Source organism: Trichomonas vaginalis, chromosome IV (assembly GCF_026262505.1).
Source record: "Trichomonas vaginalis G3 chromosome IV, whole genome shotgun sequence".
Classification (NCBI taxonomy): domain Eukaryota; phylum Parabasalia; order Trichomonadida; family Trichomonadidae; genus Trichomonas; species Trichomonas vaginalis.
Genome location: NC_067206.1, coordinates 17,649,971 through 17,669,333, shown reverse-complemented (window position 1 = coordinate 17,669,333; position 19,363 = coordinate 17,649,971). Strand labels below are relative to the sequence as shown.

Sequence of the window (19,363 nt, the reverse complement as noted above, 5' to 3'; positions counted from 1 at the left end):
CTTTTTTTGTGAGCCATTTCGGTATGAGATAGTTTTTTGTTTTCTATATATACTTTTTTGTCCAACGGTAAAACATTTTACACAACGGTTTTTGAGAGTCGTCGCCGTTGACTTTTTTGTAGAGCACTCAAAATAGTATAACTTTGTCCGGACAACTAAGGGTCTATCGTCGCTACAGGAAAAGTTACGGGCGTTCCAAGGAAGTATACTTTGAGAAGCCTTTTCCCCCTTATAGAATGAGATAAGACGGTTATTTTACAAAACTGACAACACTTTGACCGAGTAGTTTTTTGTGCTGAACAAAAAGTGTCATATAAACATCTGTCAAAAACCGCCTTTTAACTTCACTTAAAATGCCACGTAAGCTACGTAAGAATATACGTAAGAGGAAGAGAGCATTGAAACATCCAATAGTAAAACTAACACCACAACAACAGTTGCAACAACAAATGATGAATGACCCCACTATGTTGCAACAAATGGCAAGCAACCCTATGCTTTTAAACCGAGTTATTGGTGCACAGAGTGGAGGTTTAAGAGCGGCACTTTTAGCGAAAATGGCAGGCTATGGTGGAGCTGCAGACGGAACAGCTTATAACCCTCAAAGTCAAATGAATTTGAGTTCACTCAAAAATCAAATAACAGATGTCAAAAAGTCAAACATAGACATACAGAAACAAATAAGTGAAAACGAAAAGAAACTAGAATATGACAGACACACAAAGAAACTCAATGAGTTAAACGTAGAGAAAAAGAAGAAAGAAGAACAACTGAAAGAACTAAGTACAGAGGAATATGCAAAAAAAGTGTCAGAAAAAGCAGCAGAAGTAGCAAAAATGGAACAAGATGTTATAAATTTGAAAAACCATACTACTCAATATAAAGTAATGAAAGATGAAGAGATAAAACAAAAAGCCATGAAGACATATATGGATAGCGATGAGTATAAAAAAGAAGTTGAAGCAAATGTAAAGGCAGAAAAACTTTTACAGTTGCAAAACCAAACCGTACAGTATGAAAACTTAGCACAAGAAAGTAAAAATAACGACGCAGCCATGCAAAAGGCAATGAAAAGCGCAGAATATATAAAAGCTAATAATGACTGGTTAGATGCCCAAGCCAACGCTAAAGCAGCCCAACTTATAGGGTCAATAAGGACAAAAATACAAGCGGATGAAGACAGTTCAAATGAAGCTTTAATGAATGCTGACTTTAAGAACGCCTTCGAAGCTCTTCATAGTAAGGTGAAACTAGTGAACGACTTCTCATCTGGAAAGAAACTGAAGTCTGAAGGTTTCGACAAAGAGTTAAGAGAAGTAGCACAAAATATGACGAAAATAACAGATGCAGCAACGAGACAGGCAGTTCAAAGTGCCTATGACGCCGTTAGAGCAACTGTTGTGGAAAGTCAAGAAAAAGAGTTACAACAGACCAAAACAGACCTAGTAAATGCTTTCTTAAGAACGAAAAGTCAGGTAGGACATTATGCTGCAGATGGAACATATGTGCCAGCTGGTGGAACTTATATACCACCAAACCCTCCAAGAGAAGCACCTGCACCAGGACTACCTAAAACATTTACATCGTCACATGGACACAGACACAGGCATGCACCAAAACCAACACAACAACCAACAGTTCAAAATCCAGCACCACAACAACAACCAAAACCAACAGTTCAAAATCCAGCACCTGCACCACAACCAAAACCAGCACAACAACCACCTCCACAACCAGCACCTGCACCACAACCAAAACCAGCACAACAACCACCTCCACAACCAGCACAGCAACCAACAGTTCAAAACCCTGCACAACAACAACCACAAACAGAGCAAGGACATAAAAGAAGTAGAGAACAAGGAAACCAAGAATTCTTAAAAATGCTTAAGGAAGATTATGGTTACCCAGATACTCTTGACTTTAGTGACAGATATAAAGAAGCTATTAGAAAGTTCAAGGAAGGAAATACTGACCCGAACCTATTTAGCTTTATGGTTCAGCATAAAATCGGATATAATCTCAAACCTGGAAAATACAAGCTCGCAAAGGGATATGATTTAATAGCATATCATCCAAATGACATGAATGAATTTACTCCGAGATATTTGGTGTCAGAGCTAAATGATAATTCAACTCTCTTCATGAAACGCGTAAAAAATAGAGACGGAACGAAAGAAGAAAGGTTTATGAGTCCGGATGACTTAGATAGGGAACTTGTTAAAAACGGTCTCGGAATATATGAAATGCCACCAGATGAGGTACAAGAAACTCCACAGGAAGAAGTTCAGATACAACCAGACATGGAAGAAATAGTTCAGCAACAACAGCTAGAAGAGCCTGAAGGAAACGAACAAATCCCTCCTTTGGAAACTAACTTCACAGAACTAGATGAAGATTTGGAACAGCCGAAAAATCTTGACCCTCAACAAGTGTATGCGGCGAATATGGAATCTTTCCAAGAGTCTAAGAAAAATTCGGCTGACATAGTAGAAGAATATCGAAAAATGTTCGCCGACATACAAAAGACTCCAACATCAGATGAAAATATTCAGCATAGAATGGAAGTACTGAAAGATAATGTACGCAAATACAATAATCCGTTTTACTTACGACCATATAACGTTCAATCTTTGGCTGAACTCGGTGAAAATAAAAGGTTAAATTTCAACAAAACATATAGAAATGAAACATTGTTTAAAGTTCATTCAGAACCTAACCAATATGGAAACAAACCTACTTTTGTTTCTGCAGACTATGGAACTACAATGAGATGGGGTCATAAAGCTAATCCGAATAGGTGGTTCATAAACTTACAACCTCAATTCCAAGAAGTTGTAGACGCAATGGAAGTGAATGGTGAACCAGATATAGCTGGTATTTTCAGCGCAGCTTTAATGCCATTGAAAGATATGAAAGATGCAGATATTTTGGACCAGTATGAAATGAACATGGCTGAAGGAAATATAACACCTGACGTTCTAGAACATTTATCTCAAAGAACTACACAGAACCATAGAGATGGTATTTTGGTGAAGAGTTTAGAAAGAAAGTTAGGGAGAGAGAAGGAAGAGAACCTATTGTACATGACCTTGCAAACGAAAGTTTGCAAAATGTCATAAAAACTTACTTTGCAGACAATGAACTGAGAAGGGATGAATATTAAGAAAAACTCAAATGGACAGTACCAAATGAAATGTTAGTATTGAAAACATGTTCCTTGACAAAATAAAACCAACTACAGAAATAAATGACGCAAGCCTGAAACGTTGGGTAAAAGCTTTCCCATTCACAAAAGATATTATTGGTTACATGGAAAGAAAACCAGAATGGCTACAAAAACATATATTTGGAAACGAGCTTATTCCATATGGACAAGCTCTGTTTGAAGAGCTTGAACCGGAAACTCAGGAAAGAGTCATGCAAACAATAAGCGAAAGACTCAAATACAAACTATGACAAAATCTTTCTAGAATATAGGTTACCTGAGATGGGCGACCAGAGCCCAAAGGCAAAAAGGACATGGGAAATTTACAACATACTAGGTGAACATGAGGCAAAGATGCAACAACTTGAAGCAGAGGGCAAGTTACCAAAAGCGACACCAAAGAAGAAGAGAAGAGTAGAACAAGTGAAAGTAGTGAAGAAGTAACTTCATCTAGTGAAAGTAGTGGCAATGAAGGAAAAGAAGAGTTAAAAACTCAGTCAGGAAGAAAGTAAAGCTTGGTCCGAGTGGGTTCTATTATGATATATAAATCCAACTATTCTATATTTTTACCCATATGAAATGTACGCCGCTCAGAATATAACGCCAACAGTTTTGGATGCCATGAACGGAAATGTTTCCGAATGGTATAACGAATGCGACAATGCCATTAAGAAGGTCAGAAATAGTTCCTGGAACTTACGAATATACAACTGCTGTTTCTTATGGAAACGTAGGTGAGTTTGGAGAAGGTTCTTCAACAACAGTAGATATTGCTTGCGACAGGTTTTCATATTATTTCTATTGACAACTCATTCTTATACGTGGAACAAGACATTGAAATTAAAACCTTCTGCCAAGTTGTCTGACAAGAAAGGTTGCAATGGAATTTTCTATGTCGGATACCAATATGCTCCAGAGTTTTCATGGGATATAAGATATATTCTAACTCTGACTTAGTTCAAACAGTAACATGGGCAAACTATGAATGGTTCGCTTTGAGAAACTCAGTACAACCACAAGCTAGAGAACAAACAGACCAGTATGCAACTATTGAGAAAATAAGAAGACTTGACCCTAACGTTCCAGGAGTTTATGTTAACCTTTTTGGACAAACTGCAGCAGCAGTAACCAAAGTAAAACTGAAACTTAGAGTTCCTTTGTCATCTTTCCTCATCTTCAGGTTTTTAAGATACTTGCCAAACTGGGCAGGAAAAAATTCTATCGAACTTACTCCAAGCAAAAATAACTTAGTCATTGCACCAACACAAGACCCATTCAGCATTACTGTAGCTGGAACTGGTGGAGCCAAGTTCTGTGACTTTTGCAAAGACAAAGTTGACTTAGACTTTGGTTTCTCAAACCTCAACACTGAAGTAAACTATTATTTCAATGCTGCTGGAGATGCTTGGGACCCAGTTATGTTCACATGCGAAAAATTTGAATGCAAGAGAATAGAAAGCAGACTTGCAGTCTATATGTTGGACCCAGATATTTCAAATACTTTAGCTGCCAAATATATTGCAGTTCCACTTATGTTCCCTATACACCAAATATCTTTCAAAGACTTTGCAGGTGAAGTTGGAAACCAAAGTGCTGACCCAGGTTCAAGAACAGATATTGCTTTAACAACTGCAATGAAACATGCAGATACTATGTTTGTACTGTTCAGACGAACTATAAATGACTATTCTTGTTTCTACAACCCTGGTATTAAATATCATATAAACATAGATGGCAAATATTATCCAAGAGAAGAATATTCTACAGTTGAGGATATGAGATCATACAACTTGACATTAGATGCTATGAACTTTAACAACAACTTCACAACAACTATTAACCCTGAAATGCAAAGTTCTATTATGCCATATGTGAAAGTATGGACTCATACAGGAGGTCAAAAAACTCAATATACAAATGGAGACCGTTCAAACTTTTGGCTTGGCATTCCATTTGCTGACTCAGAAGACTTTATGGGTGGTATTTCAACTGTTGGTACAGTTCAAATACAATATACTGGTGACAGAGACGGTCCAGATGAATTGAGAGCAAAGAAGTTTACAAAACCAATAGCACTTTTCACGGAAGATGCTCTTTTGAAGATTCGTTCGATGAAACCTGCTGGGGCTCCTCAGATTGGCAGAACGACAGCTTCCATCGAGCAGATTTTGGCAGCAGGTCAGTAAGTTGTTCTTGAACTGACTTCTCTCCGTCAAATATTGACAGTACGCCAGTTTTGACATAATATTGTAAGATAAACTTACCTTTAGTAATATCTGTAAGTTTTGAAGTTATATTTTTGTCTGCTTCAAGAACTTTCACCATTTCAGTTATACCAACTTTCTTTGCTTTATGAAAATATTTTGGTTCAGCAAATATTGCTATTCTATAACATTTTCCATTGTTTGTGTAAAGAACTATTCTGTCAATGTATTTGTATTGTTTGTGAGTATAAACTTTGTTCTGCTTCAATTCAATAAGATATCCGAATACGTCCATCTTTTTATTCTAAGTAAAATGTCATTTCCGAAAAATAGAAGCGTAAGTGTTTCAAAAGGTTTAATGGCAGTGGCAGATGTGAAGTTAAATTCACCAACTCAAACAAACAGTCAAAGTGTTGTTGTCAATGTCAAAGACAGAGATGTTGAAGTGGGGAAACCATACGAAGACCAAGATGGTATAACAATAGTTCCTGTAAAAGAACAACCAACATACCCTGAAGTTAGCAGAGACTTAAGTTCTGTTGCAGATATTCGAAACGACTACCAACAACTGAAAGACAAACTTCAAACTCAGGAGAAGATTTGTCAAGCTTTAGGTATAATGTTAAACTTGGTCGAACACAACCCTGTAAAAGTGAACTCATATGTCATTGCACCTCATGAAGTTTTGAAAGAACTATTGAAACTTTTGACAGAGGCAGACGATATAAACATCAAAGAAATAGAACCCGACATTAGTTGCTGTGGTGTTTCATATAATGTCATTGACAAGATATACGTTATGAAAGGTGGTGAAACGTTGAACTTAAAATTAGTTTCCCAGACGTTATAAAAATATTTGACGACCACAACATTTCATTAAAATTTATTTGCTAAGTAAATGGCAGAAGACATAATGGTTTATACTATTACGACTAAAAACCCTGAGTCATATAATTCTATAACAACAAACTTACAAAGTCCTCAAGGACGATATTGTAAACTAACCTTAAACACAATGACGACTAAAGCCTGTTTTGCTCTTTTGACACCAGAAGACTTTATTGTTGTGAATGGTAAAAAATACTCCTTTGAAGATACTTACTCAGATATACCACCAACAGGTTTTGTTGACTTATTTAATACTTTAAGTACGGGTGTAAAATGTGCTGCAACTAGAGCAGGTTTCATTATGTTTGGATGTCCGACTGAGTTTACTATAAACGATATGAGCTATAATACAAAACTTATTTCTGGTTTTTACTACCAACAGTTTCTATAACAGGAAAAGGTGTCATACAAGGAATGTCTATTCCATTGACATTAAGCACACCAATCTTATATATTGTTTCAAACTTAGGTTCAAAGTGTTATTCGAATGTCGACAGAAACTATTATGACCAAAAGATACTTATGCGTATAAACAATACTTTCTCTGCTGCTTTGCCTATTGTTCATTCGAATGCAGAATTTTCAACCTTAGTGAACTCAAACACTTTGGCAAGTATAACGTTGACATTAGTTGACGCAAACTTTGTTCCTGTAAAACTTTTATGTCTATGTATTTGTCAATGACGGCAGAAAGTTTCGAATTGGAAGATGCAACTGGTGAAAGTATTGTATTACAAGAACAACTTCAACAACAAATAGCTCAAGAACAACAAATGCAACAAATGGAACAACAAAGTAAAGAATAAAAAATAATATTTTTTTATTTTTATAAAAATGTACAGAATAGATGTTTCAGATTTTTATGACTTCCAAGCATTCAGAAATATGTGTCCATTTCGAGACTATAACAAAGCAGTCGAGAATTTGAAACGTTTAGTCATTTATGTTGACTCTGCCCCAGAATGTTATGTTATGAAAGAATGGGATGTAGTCTTTAACAAACCTAAAGCGACAATAGTTTCAGAACAAGAATGTAGACAGAAACTTAAGAAATAAAAGTTGTACAAGTTGGCATGAAGATGTTAGATGCTTGGGAATATCTTATTGTCAAAGTTAGAAGATTTTTTCAGTTCGTGGTATAAAGTTTTATACACTTTCTCCAAACTTCTATTCTATCTTCACTGGATATAAATACGAACAAGTAGAATGGAAAGAAAATGTTATAGAAGCTTGGTTAGACCATGTCAAAGAAATTATATGCAATGGAAACGAAAAGGTTTATGAGTATATCTTATGTTGGTTTGCAAACATCTTACAACATCCAAGTGCTAAAAATGACACTGCTCTCATTATAATTGGAAAACAAGGAACTGGTAAGAATACTTTCTTTACAGATATCTTATGCAAACTGTTAGAAGGTTATTCGAATCCGAATATGACAAACTTAGAAAACATCTGTGACAAGTTTAACTCCTCAATAGAGAATATGAAACTTATAGTTTGCAATAAACTTCAAAGTATAGATACAACAAAAGTTTTGAACTCAGATGCTTTGAAGAGTCTTATAACAGACAAAGTTGGAGTTGTTGAAAGAAAGTATAAAGACCAACGAGTTTGTGAAAATGTTGCAAACTTCATTATGGTTTCAAACAATGCTGTTCCGATGAAGTTAGAAAGTTCTGACAGAAGATATGTAGTTGTCAGAACGTCGGATTCTCATATGCAAGATACAGAATATTTTGACGACTTAGCAGAAACTTTGACATCTGACTTTTACAACCACCTGTTCTCATATTTCATGACATTAGATATTTCTAAGTTCAATCCAAGACAAATTCCACATACCGAAGAGAGACAAACATTGTTAGAAGCAAACAAGAGTGTATATGAACTGTTCATAGATGAAACTGACTTTGAGTGTTTAGATGAAAGGTCATTGTACGATTCGTATAAACAATATTGTCAAGAATATGGTTATATGACAGCGTCTAAACGAACATTCTTGGCAAATGTCAAAAGTCTTTTAGATGTTCAGAATGGTGTATATACAAAGAAAATTTTTTATGAGTAAATTTTAAAAAAAAAATATTTTTTATCCGATAGAAAAAGATGGCAAAATTCATCTCAGTAAACAAGTACATGTCAGGACTTAAAGAAGAACTAGACCCATTCACATATTTGAATGTTTACTTCTACCATTTTGAAAAGTCTTCATTCAGCAAAGTTTGGAACATCGAACCAGTTAAGTTTGCTATTGTGACTAAAAATGGTGCGAAATTTGAAGACTTAGACATAGAAGGTTTGTTAACAGTCAAAGAAAGTTTTGACAGAAGGTTCTCAAACCTTAAAGAAGGCAAAGCATACAAACTTGTTATACCTTATGAACCAAAGAAGACAGACGACTATGAATATTATGAGTCTAAAGTTGTAGAAGTTCAAGGTAAATTGGGTAAAAAGATTTTAGAGTCTAAGCCAGTGTTTACTCCTAAAGAGGAAGAGAACATTGACATTGACCCAGAAATGTTCTAAAAATAAAATTTTATTTTTACATGTCAAATTTCTTTTTCTCTGGAACTGGTTCAGGTTCTTTCTTCTCTTCTTCTACTTTCTTTTCTTTCTTTTCTTTCTTTTCTCTCTTCTTCTTCTCTGGTGGAGTTATGTCAAATTTCTCAGAACCATATTTATGTAAAAGTTCTTTGTCCTTTAATAGCTCATCTATTCTGTTTTCTATTTCATCTTCAAGAACAGCGCATGTGTCTTCTTTGCATTCTAAGAAGTTTTGTTAGACTTCATCTCTCCAAGAGGCGTCATCTCTGTCAACAAGTCTGTCATTGACAAACTTAAAGACTTCTCTGCTTAATGTTTTATGGTTCTTGTCATATTCCCAGAAACAGAACTTTAGAACAAATTCACCTTTCTTGTTTACACTATGTAAGATTTTATGGTCGACAGATGTTTTGCTGTCAAAAAGTTTGTCTCGAATATAGATAGCGAAATCGCTAGACATTTTCTAAAAGATAAAAATTTTAATTTTTCTAAAAATATGTTAGAAAAAAGTTTGCTGACATTGACAAGAAATTTGAGAATGTTTTAAATAAGAACAAGAGGAAGTTAGAAAATGCTCAGATAAAGCCTATACATGACAAGTTCTTATTTGCTCAGAATGGTATAACAGGTCTAATTGCACCACCTGGGTCGGGTAAGACTTTCACTTATCTTAAAATGGCTGCACAACAACAAGAACTAGATGAGAAGAACCCATTCTATGAGTTAGTTGTTATTTGTAGTACTTCTGGTCAATTTGACCAAACCGTCAATTCGTTCAAAGATATTATAAAGAAGTCTAAGTTAGTATGTATAAAGGATACTGAGTTGTTAGATTGGATAAAGAAGTACCAAAGAAGAGTTTTGAAGTATAATGCTATAAATGAGTATATAAATTCTAAGTTTAAAGACCCAAATGAGGAAATGCAGAGAATATTAGAGAAGAAACACTTCAGAAACAAACAGAAAGAGATAGAATACATTTCGAAGAAATTGCAATCGTACGATTGGAAAACGTACCCTCATAGATGTCTTCTTATCTTAGATGACTTTGCTTCTCATCCTTTGTTAAAGAACAGAGAACAAGATATGTGTCGAATTCTTAAGAAGCTCAGACACTTTAACATCTCAGTTGTCATTTGTGTACAGACAGCAAAGAGTTTAAGTAAGGATGTTAAAAGAATACTTACTGACATAATACTTTTCCCCGGATTGTCCGAAGACGATTTCATGGAACTTATGAAAGAGTCCATGGCAGGTAAGTTTGACAGACATGAACTATGGGAGAAGTACAAAGTCATACAAGACCCTCATACTTCTTTCAGAATTCATATCTACGCAAACAAAGTTCAAATTGTAAAAAGTCAAGCTTGAAAAATCTAAGTGTTTAGTCTTAGTAAGATGGTAGCTTCTTAAAGCAAATACCATTGCTGAGTTTTATGTACGTGAAGAGAAGTACAATGAATTCAATTACGAGTACAATTGCAATGACAACTAAGGCAACTATTTTTGTCTTTTGCCAGCAAGGGTACTTCTTCTCTTCCAATGGTTCGGCAGAACTATACTCACTCATGAGAAATGCCAAAACGGTTTAATAGAAAAAGTGTCATTTTTTCATGTCCGAAGACTCGAAGGTGCAACACTTCCAAAATACCGACGAACTCAGAAGAGCAGCATGGCAGTATGTTCTTGACAACTTCTTTGAGTTCTCCAGGTACACCTTGGAAAATGCTGAAGAACTCCGACACAGAGAATTTGGAGAAATTGCGCTCCAATACTACCTTGACAAACAAAGGGTAAATTAAGACTAAAAACTTAACGTTTAAAAAGTGACATTTTAATGAGCTCCGAGTCACCGAGAAAACTTGGTCAGATGTTAGCAGCTTACTTCCCTGAGGAGGATGGAAGCGTTACATACATAAGGTTCAAAAACAACGAACCTGGAATTGCGTACCAAATTCGCAATTACATGACCAGGGAAGAGTACGAAAGGTTCCTACAAGAGAAACCAGCTCTAAACAACTCAGAAAAGAAAGAATAAAAAGTTTAACTCGTAATTGTTTATTTTTTTACTTGTATGGGCAAGCTGCAAGAATGAAGTCGACTATCTCAGTCTTTGTCTTGACCAGTTGGACTGCTCTTGTAAGCACGTCTGTTTTGCGGGAAAAAACCAGAATTTTCGAAAAAGTGACACCAACTATTAAAGTTATTTTATTACTAGATTTATTTACAAATTATAAGATAATATCATTAACCGAATATATTTTTAATATAAATAAAAAACTTTTTTTATACAAAAAATTACAATCAATCGATAAATATTATAAAACATTTATTCCAAAAAGATTAAGTAATAGGTGGGATCCTGCATATAATATAATTTTATGTCATAAAGTTTACAAATTTTAGATGGACCACAGTGAGAATGTGAGTGGTTAATTTAAAGGTGGTCTGATAAAGATATCGAAGCTTACTCAACACAGCATGAAGCAGTTTCTAATACACAATCTTACTAGTGGTGTTTCGGTCGCCAGCGCTCTCATAGGGGTGCTGATTTCAAAAACCACTACTTCAAATTATTCAACAATACTCAATGCAGCATGAAGCAGCTACTACTGCTGTATCTTACTGGTAGTGTTTTGGTCGTTGGCTCTTGCACAGTCTCTCAAATTTTCAATTTTTTTTCAACACTATCTTGTTTCGCTCTCAGAAAGCTATCCTACAAAGACATCGAAGCTTACTCAACACAGCATGAAGCAGTTTCTAATACACAATCTTACTAGTGGTGTTTCGGTTGCCAGCGCTCTCATAGGGGTGCACCGAAATTCAATTGTTAATGATATCAATTCACAAATTGGAATCGAAGATCAGTATGAAATTTAAAATATAAATAAATTTTAATTATATTATTTTTAATTTTTTTAAATAAATATACATATATACATATATACATATATACATATATACATATATACATATATACATCATACTATACATATATACATATATACATATATACATATATACATATATACATATATACATATATACATATATACATATATATATATACATATATATATACATATATACATATATACATATATACATATATACCTATATCCATATATACCTATATACCTATATACCTATATACATATATACATATATACATATATACATATATACATATATACATATATACATATATACATATATACATATATACATATATACATATATACATATATACATATATACATATATACATATATACATATATACATATATACATATATACATATATACATATATACATATATACATATATACATATATACATATATACATATATACATATATACATATATACATATATACATATATACATATATAAATATATAAATAACAAAATACAATCAAAAAAATAGTGTTTGGAAATTTAAGGTTAAGTATCACTTTTTCGTAAATTCTACCTCACTCAGCTGCAAGAATGAAGTCGACTATCTCAGTCTTTGTCTTGACGAGCTGGACTGCTCTTGTAAGCACGTCTGTTTTGCGGTCTCCAGCTGGTGTCTGACCTTCGTAATTGCGCATGTTCTTGAGAGCTCCAACTGTAAATGGCTGTAAGATGAAGAGTCTCTCAGACTGCTTGAGGTAGTCTTCACGGTCACGAACCGAATCTGTGGTACGAGTCGAATTGGTCGACCTTAGGGAAGAGACTGAAAGCCTGTCGTCTTCCATCGGGGCTGTGGCATAATCTTTGCGTAAACGGTTCAGACCTTCTTCGAACTCTTGCTCTCTCTTCGATTGGGATTGAGATTGGAATTGCTGGGGTGGAGCTTGCTGGAACAACCAAGGGTTGGGGAAGTAAGGCATAGGCTGAGGAGGGTAGTTCGGGAAGCCTTGTGGTGGGTAGTAACCTTGAGGTGGAAATTGGTAGTAATTTGGTGGAGGTAGTTGCTGGAACTGAGGTTGCCGAGGAGACTGTTGTGGTTCTGCAGCTTTCGGTTGTTCTGGCTTTGGAAGGCATTCAGGAAGAGGAACGTCATTCATCCGTTTGTGTCCTGTCGGAAGGAAAAATTTTTCCTGTCGGATGGAAGTGTTGTAAGACGAGTTACGGAAAGTGAGGTGAACCGAAAAAGTGACACTTATTTGGTCGGATAAATTCCCTATATATTTACTTGTCAAAAAAAATCAGACTTTTTTTGCTTTAAAAATTTATAAGTTAATTATTGAGAACGAAGGTGAAAGGAAATGGATATCTCTTACCTTTCATTCCCTCGAGAAAGTTCAAAAACTTGGGTGCAATCAGTTCTGATTGCACCCAAGTTTTTGAACTTTGTATAAGGAATTGTTGGCTATGATGCACTGATCATGAATCAGTACATCATAGCCAACAATTCCTTCGCAAACAGTGGGAAACTTTGTCTGAATAGTTTAACATTTTGGAGAACGGTTTCGACGTTAATACCGCTTTGAATTTGTTGATTAGCTTGATTTAACCATTCTAAATCAATTAAATCGAAGATTCTACCACTCATTTGAAAATTATAAGTTTTGAAAAAAACAGTAAATCATTATTGAATCTAAAAATATTTATGTACAAAAAGTCGGTATATATTCTATAATTATTTAAAATAATGAAAAAGTTGATTTGTGAATCATTGAAATATTAATGCTGTTATATATATATATATCAGATGATATAAGATGATTTTTTAAATAAAAAATAAAATTTAATTTTTTAATTGTTAAAATAAGAATAGTAAGCTTGACAAGTAATTTAAGTTTTTGCTTTGTAAAGTTATTTGGTTGGCAAATGCATTGTGTCACTTTTTGTTTGAGTTCACTTTCCGTAATTTGTCTTATGATAGTTTTTCCTTCCGACAGAAAAAGTTCTTCTATCATAAGACAAATTACGGAAAGTGAACTCAAACAAAAAGTGACACAATGCATTTGCCAACCAAATAACTTTACAAAGCAAAAACTTAAATTACTTGTCAAGCTTACTATTCTTATTTTAACAATTAAAAAATTAAATTTTATTTTTTATTTAAAAAAATCATCTTATATCATCTGATATATATATATAACAGCATTAATATTTCAATGATTCACAAATCAACTTTTTCATTATTTTAAATAATTATAGAATATATACCGACTTTTTGTACATAAATATTTTTAGATTCAATAATGATTTACGGTTTTTTTCAAAACTTATAATTTTCAAATGAGTGGTAGAATCTTCGATTTAATTGATTTAGAATGGTTAAATCAAGCTAATCAACAAATTCAAAGCGGTATTAACGTCGAAACCGTTCTCCAAAATGTCCCTTTAACAGATGGAAGAATTCTTCCCACAATATCACATAAAACTTTTAAAAACGCTCTTAATTTCAATCAAATTGAAATTCCAAAATTACGTACAGGTCCAAAACCAAAAGATCCACCACAAGAATTAATAAATACTGTCCAAAATTTACATAATAAAGTTCAAAAAATAGGAATTTCCCGGGCTTTCGGCCGAATTATAACAGATCGTCAAATGATACTTGAATCGCAAATGCAAAATCAACAAAATATTCAAATTCATTTTCCAATTCCACAATTGTCTCAACGGAATCAAAATTCAGAGTTTGATTACAGTTCTCCTGACATTTCAAGTTCATCTGAACAGTTATCATCAGAAATCTCTTCAAATTCCGACGATTCATCAGCCGAAGAATTATTTTCATCAAGTCCAAATTCAATTGATACAGAATCGGATATAAATTCAGAAGATGACCCATATTCAATACGCACAAATACAACTTCAACATTTGAAAAAACTACAGATTATTTTGACCGTAAATTATTGAACATTCAATTTTCCGAAAGAACTGTTAATAAATGTTTCAAACTTCTCAATCTTGCACAACCGCCAAAAAATTCAAAGGCAAAAGGTCAAACAAAATACGAAGCTTTTTACGTTAATGAAATATGGCATGTAGATATTCACTTTTTAAATCATCGCCAAGGTGAATATCTATATGCCGTTATTGACGATAAATCACGAAAAATTTTGGCTTGGTCACATCTCGAAACTAAAGAAGCGGCACAAACAAGTCGTGTCATTCAACAATGTTTCGATGTATATGGCAAACCGTTTGCCATATGGAGTGACAATGGGCTTGAAAACTACGGTGTTTTCAAAAATTTATTAAAAAATGCAAACGTCGAATCAATCACGATAATACCACACTGCCCTTACATGAATGGCAAAATCGAAAGATTTTGGCAGAATATTCAAGTTGATGAGGTAGCTTGGGATCAAATTCAAAATTTAATCGAAAATTATAACGCAACACCACATACACAGTTACCAAAAAATCCAGAAATACATACCTGGTTTACACCAAACAAATTTTATGATATCAGCGAAAAATATGATACCACCAAAGAACCCCTTTGGAAAGTTGATGGAGAAATTAAGGATTTGAGGATTTCTCTTCAACATTTCCGCGAGAGGAGAGCCAATCAAAGAAATTAATTCGGTAATATTTTAAAATCGAAAATAAAATCTAATTTTTAACACAAATTAACAATATCGATTACATCTTCTTACTAAGCTCAGTCAGATTAATAAGAATAAACACTTACTTTTTAAAACATTTACATATTTTTTTTCTTCGTTACAGAGATACGCAAGTTGCAGAAGAAGCAGCAACTGTAGTACAGTAATTTGACACTCCGAAATCGAACATTAGTGACTTTGAGTAGATTTTGAATTTAATATAGATCTTGATTTTTAATAACCATCATAGCAAGAGCTAGTTGGTGAATGGTATCCGCGAATTTCGGCTTGAAAGTTGGGAAACTTTGTCCGAATGTTAAACTATTCGGACAAAGTTTCCCGCTGTTTGCGAAGGAATTGTTGGCTATGATGTACTGATTCATGATCAGTGCATCATAGCCAACAATTCCTTATACAAAGTTCAAAAACTTGGGTGCAATCAGAACTGATTGCACCCAAGTTTTTGAACTTTCTCGAGGGAATGAAAGGTAAGAGATATCCATTTCCTTTCACCTTCGTTCTCAATAATTAACTTATAAATTTTTAAAGCAAAAAAAGTCTGATTTTTTTTGACAAGTAAATATATAGGGAATTTATCCGACCAAATAAGTGTCACTTTTTCGGTTCACCTCACTTTCCGTAACTCGTCTTACAACAGCATAATTATTGGATAAATGCATTAATAAATTATTTATATCATAATGAGAAATGCCTGAACGATTTCACGGAAACCTTGCGCAATTACGAGAGAGAGAACCGAGACCTTGCCAGACTCATCTACTGTTTCTTCGAAGAGATAGACGCCATCTGGAAGGTACTCGGAAAGGACAGAACATGCAACACCGTACTTCGTGAGTACCAAATTGAAGAAGGAATTGTCGAGGAAGAAGAGGAAGAAGAGGAAGAAGAGAAACACGAAGAAGTTCCTGAATCCGCTACATGGGCAACCCTTGTTGCCGATGACGGTTACGAAATTTCCCAACCCTACCCATACCAAATCCGCAACAAGGAGACAGGCAAGGTTCTTACCCCAGTCCTCAACAACTTGGGACACTTGAACCTTAACCTTCGGAATCGCGGTTCAATCTCCATGGGCAAGCTTGTCGCAATTCAATGGGTTCCAAATCCAGGCAAGAAGACGAAGGTCAGACACATTGACGGTGACAAGCTCAACAACCGTAAGGAGAACCTCGAGTGGTTCTAAGAGTAAAAAAATTATTTTAGGGGGAAACCCCAAGTAAATTTAAGTTTTTAGTTGGATAAGTAGGCACAATTAATGGTAATTTGGAAAATTAGCTCCCGACCTTTGAATTGGGCGTTTTCGTTATCTTCCCAGTTGCGTAGGAGGTCGTCCCAGAGGAGTTGGTAGAATTGCCAATTCAAGGACGATTTGTCCTCCCAGGCATTGAGGATGTACTGCTCGTAGAGTCTCATGACCTCTGCCTTGCACCAGACACCCTCTCCCTTGGAACGTAAGGCTTCTTCGAAGTGCTCGAATGCGATTGGCTGCTTGACCATCCGAAATGACACTTTTTGTCCGTTTGGTCAATGTTCGTGTCTCGTGCCATAGTCGAAGAAAATACAGACAAACAGGTTATATATGAGTTTGAGACCAAGAATGGTGTAACTCGACCTGTCCGATTCAAAGACTCCGAGGGCGACCATGAAATTAAACGGAAATTAGCTAGGAAGGAATATAAAATGGACTGGTTGCCACCACCTCCACCACCTTTACCTGTTCCTCAAGTAAATAAGCTTTTCCCGTTCCCAAGAATTCCCACATTTTAATTCAAATTCGAATAAAAATTTTTTATTTCATGCAATGTTTAACTATTTCACCATCTTCTTTAACACCCCAGTACTTACGCTTGGAGAGGACATGAACTTCGGTGAAAATTTTGTCCAATTTGAATTGACCCATCTTTTCACCGACCATTCCCATTTCAATGAGTTTGTTATAGCCTTCTTCGTTCGTCATGAGTGTGTCAATGTTCTCATAGTAAACCTTGACTTTCGATTTGACTTCCGAGAAGAACTCATTGTAGTTGTCATGGACTGCTTTTGCGAACTGAGGGTAAGACCAATGTTCGACAATGGGTTTTAATGTGGTTACTAAGCCACTTTGACCTTGAGTGAATTCGTACTTCAAAATAAAAGGAGAAAACCTTTCAACAAAGTTGTCGACCTTCTCATAATGTTTACTCTTCATCTCTTGAGGTTTCTTAATGGAATATCCCCATGTCGAATTCATAAGCAATTTGAGTGTCATTGCAAGTTTGGGGTTTGAAGCTTTCCTAATATCATACAGTTGTTGTATGACTTTTACAACTGTATAGTTCCTTCCCGGGAACTCACCATCTTCGTTTGGAATTCCAGTCGGAATATATTGGACAAACCTCATGTATGCAGCGTTAAGGTCGACATAGTATATCTTTTCGTTTGAGTCGAACTTGTCGCAACCAATTGGTCCAGTTTGTGGAAATTCAAGTGAGTCTCTTATCTTCTGAGAAACTTCTCCTGTTATCTCATAAACATCGTCGAAGCAACCTGTTTCATATAAAACCTTCTGACCTAACTCAGATGCTCTCCAATACAATTTGACGTCAATTGGATGTCTCAATGGAAGTTTGTTTATAGCATCTTGAAGTTCTTGCAACCTCATTGGAAGTTCTTTTGGTTCAGGTTGGTATCCGAACATACCAACCCCTTGTGGAATTGTGTACTTCTTTTGTACTAGAACTTTGTCTGGAACAACTTTTGGTCTTGCTAACAATGAAAAGTTTGTTTCGTCTTTTGGTACAAAAGTTTCTGTCAGCTTGTCATCTGGAATTGGTTCCAACAAACCTTTCTTGAAAAGAATGTTGACAGCTCTGACAATGTTGCACTTACTTTTACCAAAGAATGGGTTTGTAAGACTTTCGTTCAACATGAAGTGGTTGTGGACAATTACAATCTTCAACCATGGTAAGTCTTTGTCAACAACATAGTCGTCATGTGAAGAACCTTTAGCTGTAGGTATGTTGACTCGGATATTGACATTTGCCAACGGTGCAATTTTTGCCAATTGACCTCTGAGAATGTACCTTGTCTTCACACATGACTCAAGATACTTCATCTTCTCATCTGTAACAAGACCAGAGTTCCTGAGACATGTAAGAATGCAAGGTTCATTGACAATTGTTTCAATTGAATTGTAAATTCCATACCTTGTCAAGTCAATGTCAGACTTATTTATGAACGGGAAGTATCCAGCATGTTGTCTGACTGCTTGAGGGTTAGGTTGGTACCATTCGAACTTGACACTTGCAATTCCTTCAATTGCATTCAAAATGTCTGAGTCGGAGTCAACCATTTGTTCTCTCTTTGTAGTCTTGAAAGCGTCAAGAAGTTTTGCGGCTGTTTGTTCATTGCCATGTGCATAGTAAATGTGACCATCCAAATCTGTTATGGTCAATCTGAGATTGTGTCCTTTCTTATTTCCGTCTTGAATTGCAGCAAGTACTCCCATGAAGCCTTCTTTGTTCTTTCCTTCGTCAAAGTTTACTGTAAAGGTTCGACCAGATGTAATTTGACTTCTAACTTCACGATACTTTTCATATGCATATCTTGTTCTTTCCATGGGAGCATGTGCGTCTTCACCTTTTCCTTTTTTCCTTCTCAAAGGATGCAATTGTTCGTCATGTTTCCAGTAGAATCTGGCAAAGTCGTCGTGTCCTTCAACTTGAGGTTCACTAACATCGAAAGGCATGTCCATAAGACGTTCTTCTTCTAACCTCTCTAGTCTGTTTGGATAATTGGCACGTGCTGTTTCCAAATCCATTTCGTAGCGAAGACCAGACAATTTGTCATAGACTTTTATGGGTCTTCCCTTCCTATATTTAAAATTCTTCGAAACTCTCCAACCATATCTTTGTAACTCTGCTTTTATTCTAGCAGACTTTCTATCCATTCTATATGGGG

General features: G+C 35.1%; 14 protein-coding genes and 1 pseudogene across 15 annotated transcripts, besides 7 other annotated features; 9 read left to right on the top strand and 6 right to left on the bottom strand.

The window, feature by feature from the left end:
* Positions 1-353: 353 nt before the first annotated feature.
* TVAGG3_0115490 (protein of unknown function, DUF4106 family) lies at positions 354-882 on the top strand (the record flags this gene model as incomplete). Its single annotated transcript, XM_051223322.1, has 1 exon — positions 354-882. A coding segment is annotated over one exon (529 nt), but the record flags the coding sequence as incomplete, so codon positions are not given.
* Positions 883-2,711: 1,829 nt separating this feature from the next.
* Positions 2,712-10,454: a mobile genetic element.
* TVAGG3_0115480 (protein of unknown function, DUF4106 family) lies at positions 4,984-5,394 on the top strand (the record flags this gene model as incomplete). The annotated part of the gene is made up of 1 exon (XM_051223321.1): positions 4,984-5,394. The coding sequence occupies one exon, from the start codon at positions 4,984-4,986 to the stop codon at positions 5,392-5,394; it is 411 nt and encodes a 136-aa protein (XP_051108307.1).
* Positions 5,726-6,178, top strand: TVAGG3_0115470 (protein of unknown function, DUF4106 family; the record flags this gene model as incomplete). Its single annotated transcript, XM_051223320.1, has 1 exon — positions 5,726-6,178. A coding segment is annotated over one exon (453 nt), but the record flags the coding sequence as incomplete, so codon positions are not given.
* Positions 7,736-8,371, top strand: TVAGG3_0115460 (uncharacterized protein; the record flags this gene model as incomplete). Its single annotated transcript, XM_051223319.1, has 1 exon — positions 7,736-8,371. One exon carries the CDS (start codon positions 7,736-7,738, stop codon positions 8,369-8,371), a length of 636 nt encoding a protein of 211 aa, XP_051108305.1.
* On the top strand, positions 8,440-8,829 carry TVAGG3_0115450 (protein of unknown function, DUF4108 family; the record flags this gene model as incomplete). The annotated part of the gene is made up of 1 exon (XM_051223318.1): positions 8,440-8,829. The coding sequence occupies one exon, from the start codon at positions 8,440-8,442 to the stop codon at positions 8,827-8,829; it is 390 nt and encodes a 129-aa protein (XP_051108304.1).
* Positions 8,846-9,013, bottom strand: TVAGG3_0115440 (uncharacterized protein; the record flags this gene model as incomplete). The annotated part of the gene is made up of 1 exon (XM_051223317.1): positions 8,846-9,013. A coding segment is annotated over one exon (168 nt), but the record flags the coding sequence as incomplete, so codon positions are not given.
* On the bottom strand, positions 9,083-9,307 carry TVAGG3_0115430 (uncharacterized protein; the record flags this gene model as incomplete). The annotated part of the gene is made up of 1 exon (XM_051223316.1): positions 9,083-9,307. The coding sequence occupies one exon, from the start codon at positions 9,305-9,307 to the stop codon at positions 9,083-9,085; it is 225 nt and encodes a 74-aa protein (XP_051108302.1).
* On the top strand, positions 9,344-10,022 carry TVAGG3_0115420 (annotated as a pseudogene). The gene has a single exon. A coding segment is annotated over exon 1 (679 nt).
* A 230-nt stretch (positions 10,455-10,684) lies between the features above and the next one.
* On the top strand, positions 10,685-10,885 carry TVAGG3_0115400 (uncharacterized protein; the record flags this gene model as incomplete). The annotated part of the gene is made up of 1 exon (XM_051223315.1): positions 10,685-10,885. The coding sequence occupies one exon, from the start codon at positions 10,685-10,687 to the stop codon at positions 10,883-10,885; it is 201 nt and encodes a 66-aa protein (XP_051108301.1).
* Positions 10,886-12,321: 1,436 nt separating this feature from the next.
* Positions 12,322-12,900, bottom strand: TVAGG3_0115390 (uncharacterized protein; the record flags this gene model as incomplete). Its single annotated transcript, XM_051223314.1, has 1 exon — positions 12,322-12,900. The coding sequence occupies one exon, from the start codon at positions 12,898-12,900 to the stop codon at positions 12,322-12,324; it is 579 nt and encodes a 192-aa protein (XP_051108300.1).
* Positions 12,322-12,900: a mobile genetic element.
* Positions 12,901-13,100: 200 nt separating this feature from the next.
* Positions 13,101-13,292: a mobile genetic element.
* Positions 13,293-14,081: 789 nt separating this feature from the next.
* Positions 14,082-15,376: a mobile genetic element.
* A 10-nt stretch (positions 15,377-15,386) lies between these two features.
* Positions 15,387-15,419: a mobile genetic element.
* Positions 15,387-15,419: a terminal%2Cinverted (terminal inverted repeat of LTR63 transposon ID:TVAGG3_0115350).
* Positions 15,420-15,691: 272 nt separating this feature from the next.
* Positions 15,692-15,813: a mobile genetic element.
* Positions 15,814-16,136: 323 nt separating this feature from the next.
* Positions 16,137-16,607, top strand: TVAGG3_0115330 (HNH endonuclease family; the record flags this gene model as incomplete). The annotated part of the gene is made up of 1 exon (XM_051223313.1): positions 16,137-16,607. The coding sequence occupies one exon, from the start codon at positions 16,137-16,139 to the stop codon at positions 16,605-16,607; it is 471 nt and encodes a 156-aa protein (XP_051108299.1).
* Positions 16,608-16,654: 47 nt separating this feature from the next.
* TVAGG3_0115320 (uncharacterized protein) lies at positions 16,655-16,921 on the bottom strand (the record flags this gene model as incomplete). The annotated part of the gene is made up of 1 exon (XM_051223312.1): positions 16,655-16,921. The coding sequence occupies one exon, from the start codon at positions 16,919-16,921 to the stop codon at positions 16,655-16,657; it is 267 nt and encodes an 88-aa protein (XP_051108298.1).
* A 30-nt stretch (positions 16,922-16,951) lies between these two features.
* Positions 16,952-17,191, top strand: TVAGG3_0115310 (uncharacterized protein; the record flags this gene model as incomplete). Its single annotated transcript, XM_051223311.1, has 1 exon — positions 16,952-17,191. One exon carries the CDS (start codon positions 16,952-16,954, stop codon positions 17,189-17,191), a length of 240 nt encoding a protein of 79 aa, XP_051108297.1.
* Positions 17,192-17,213: 22 nt separating this feature from the next.
* Positions 17,214-18,065, bottom strand: TVAGG3_0115300 (DNA/RNA polymerases family; the record flags this gene model as incomplete). Its single annotated transcript, XM_051223310.1, has 1 exon — positions 17,214-18,065. One exon carries the CDS (start codon positions 18,063-18,065, stop codon positions 17,214-17,216), a length of 852 nt encoding a protein of 283 aa, XP_051108296.1.
* Positions 18,066-18,875: 810 nt separating this feature from the next.
* On the bottom strand, positions 18,876-19,352 carry TVAGG3_0115290 (uncharacterized protein; the record flags this gene model as incomplete). The annotated part of the gene is made up of 1 exon (XM_051223309.1): positions 18,876-19,352. A coding segment is annotated over one exon (477 nt), but the record flags the coding sequence as incomplete, so codon positions are not given.
* Positions 19,353-19,363: the final 11 nt, after the last annotated feature.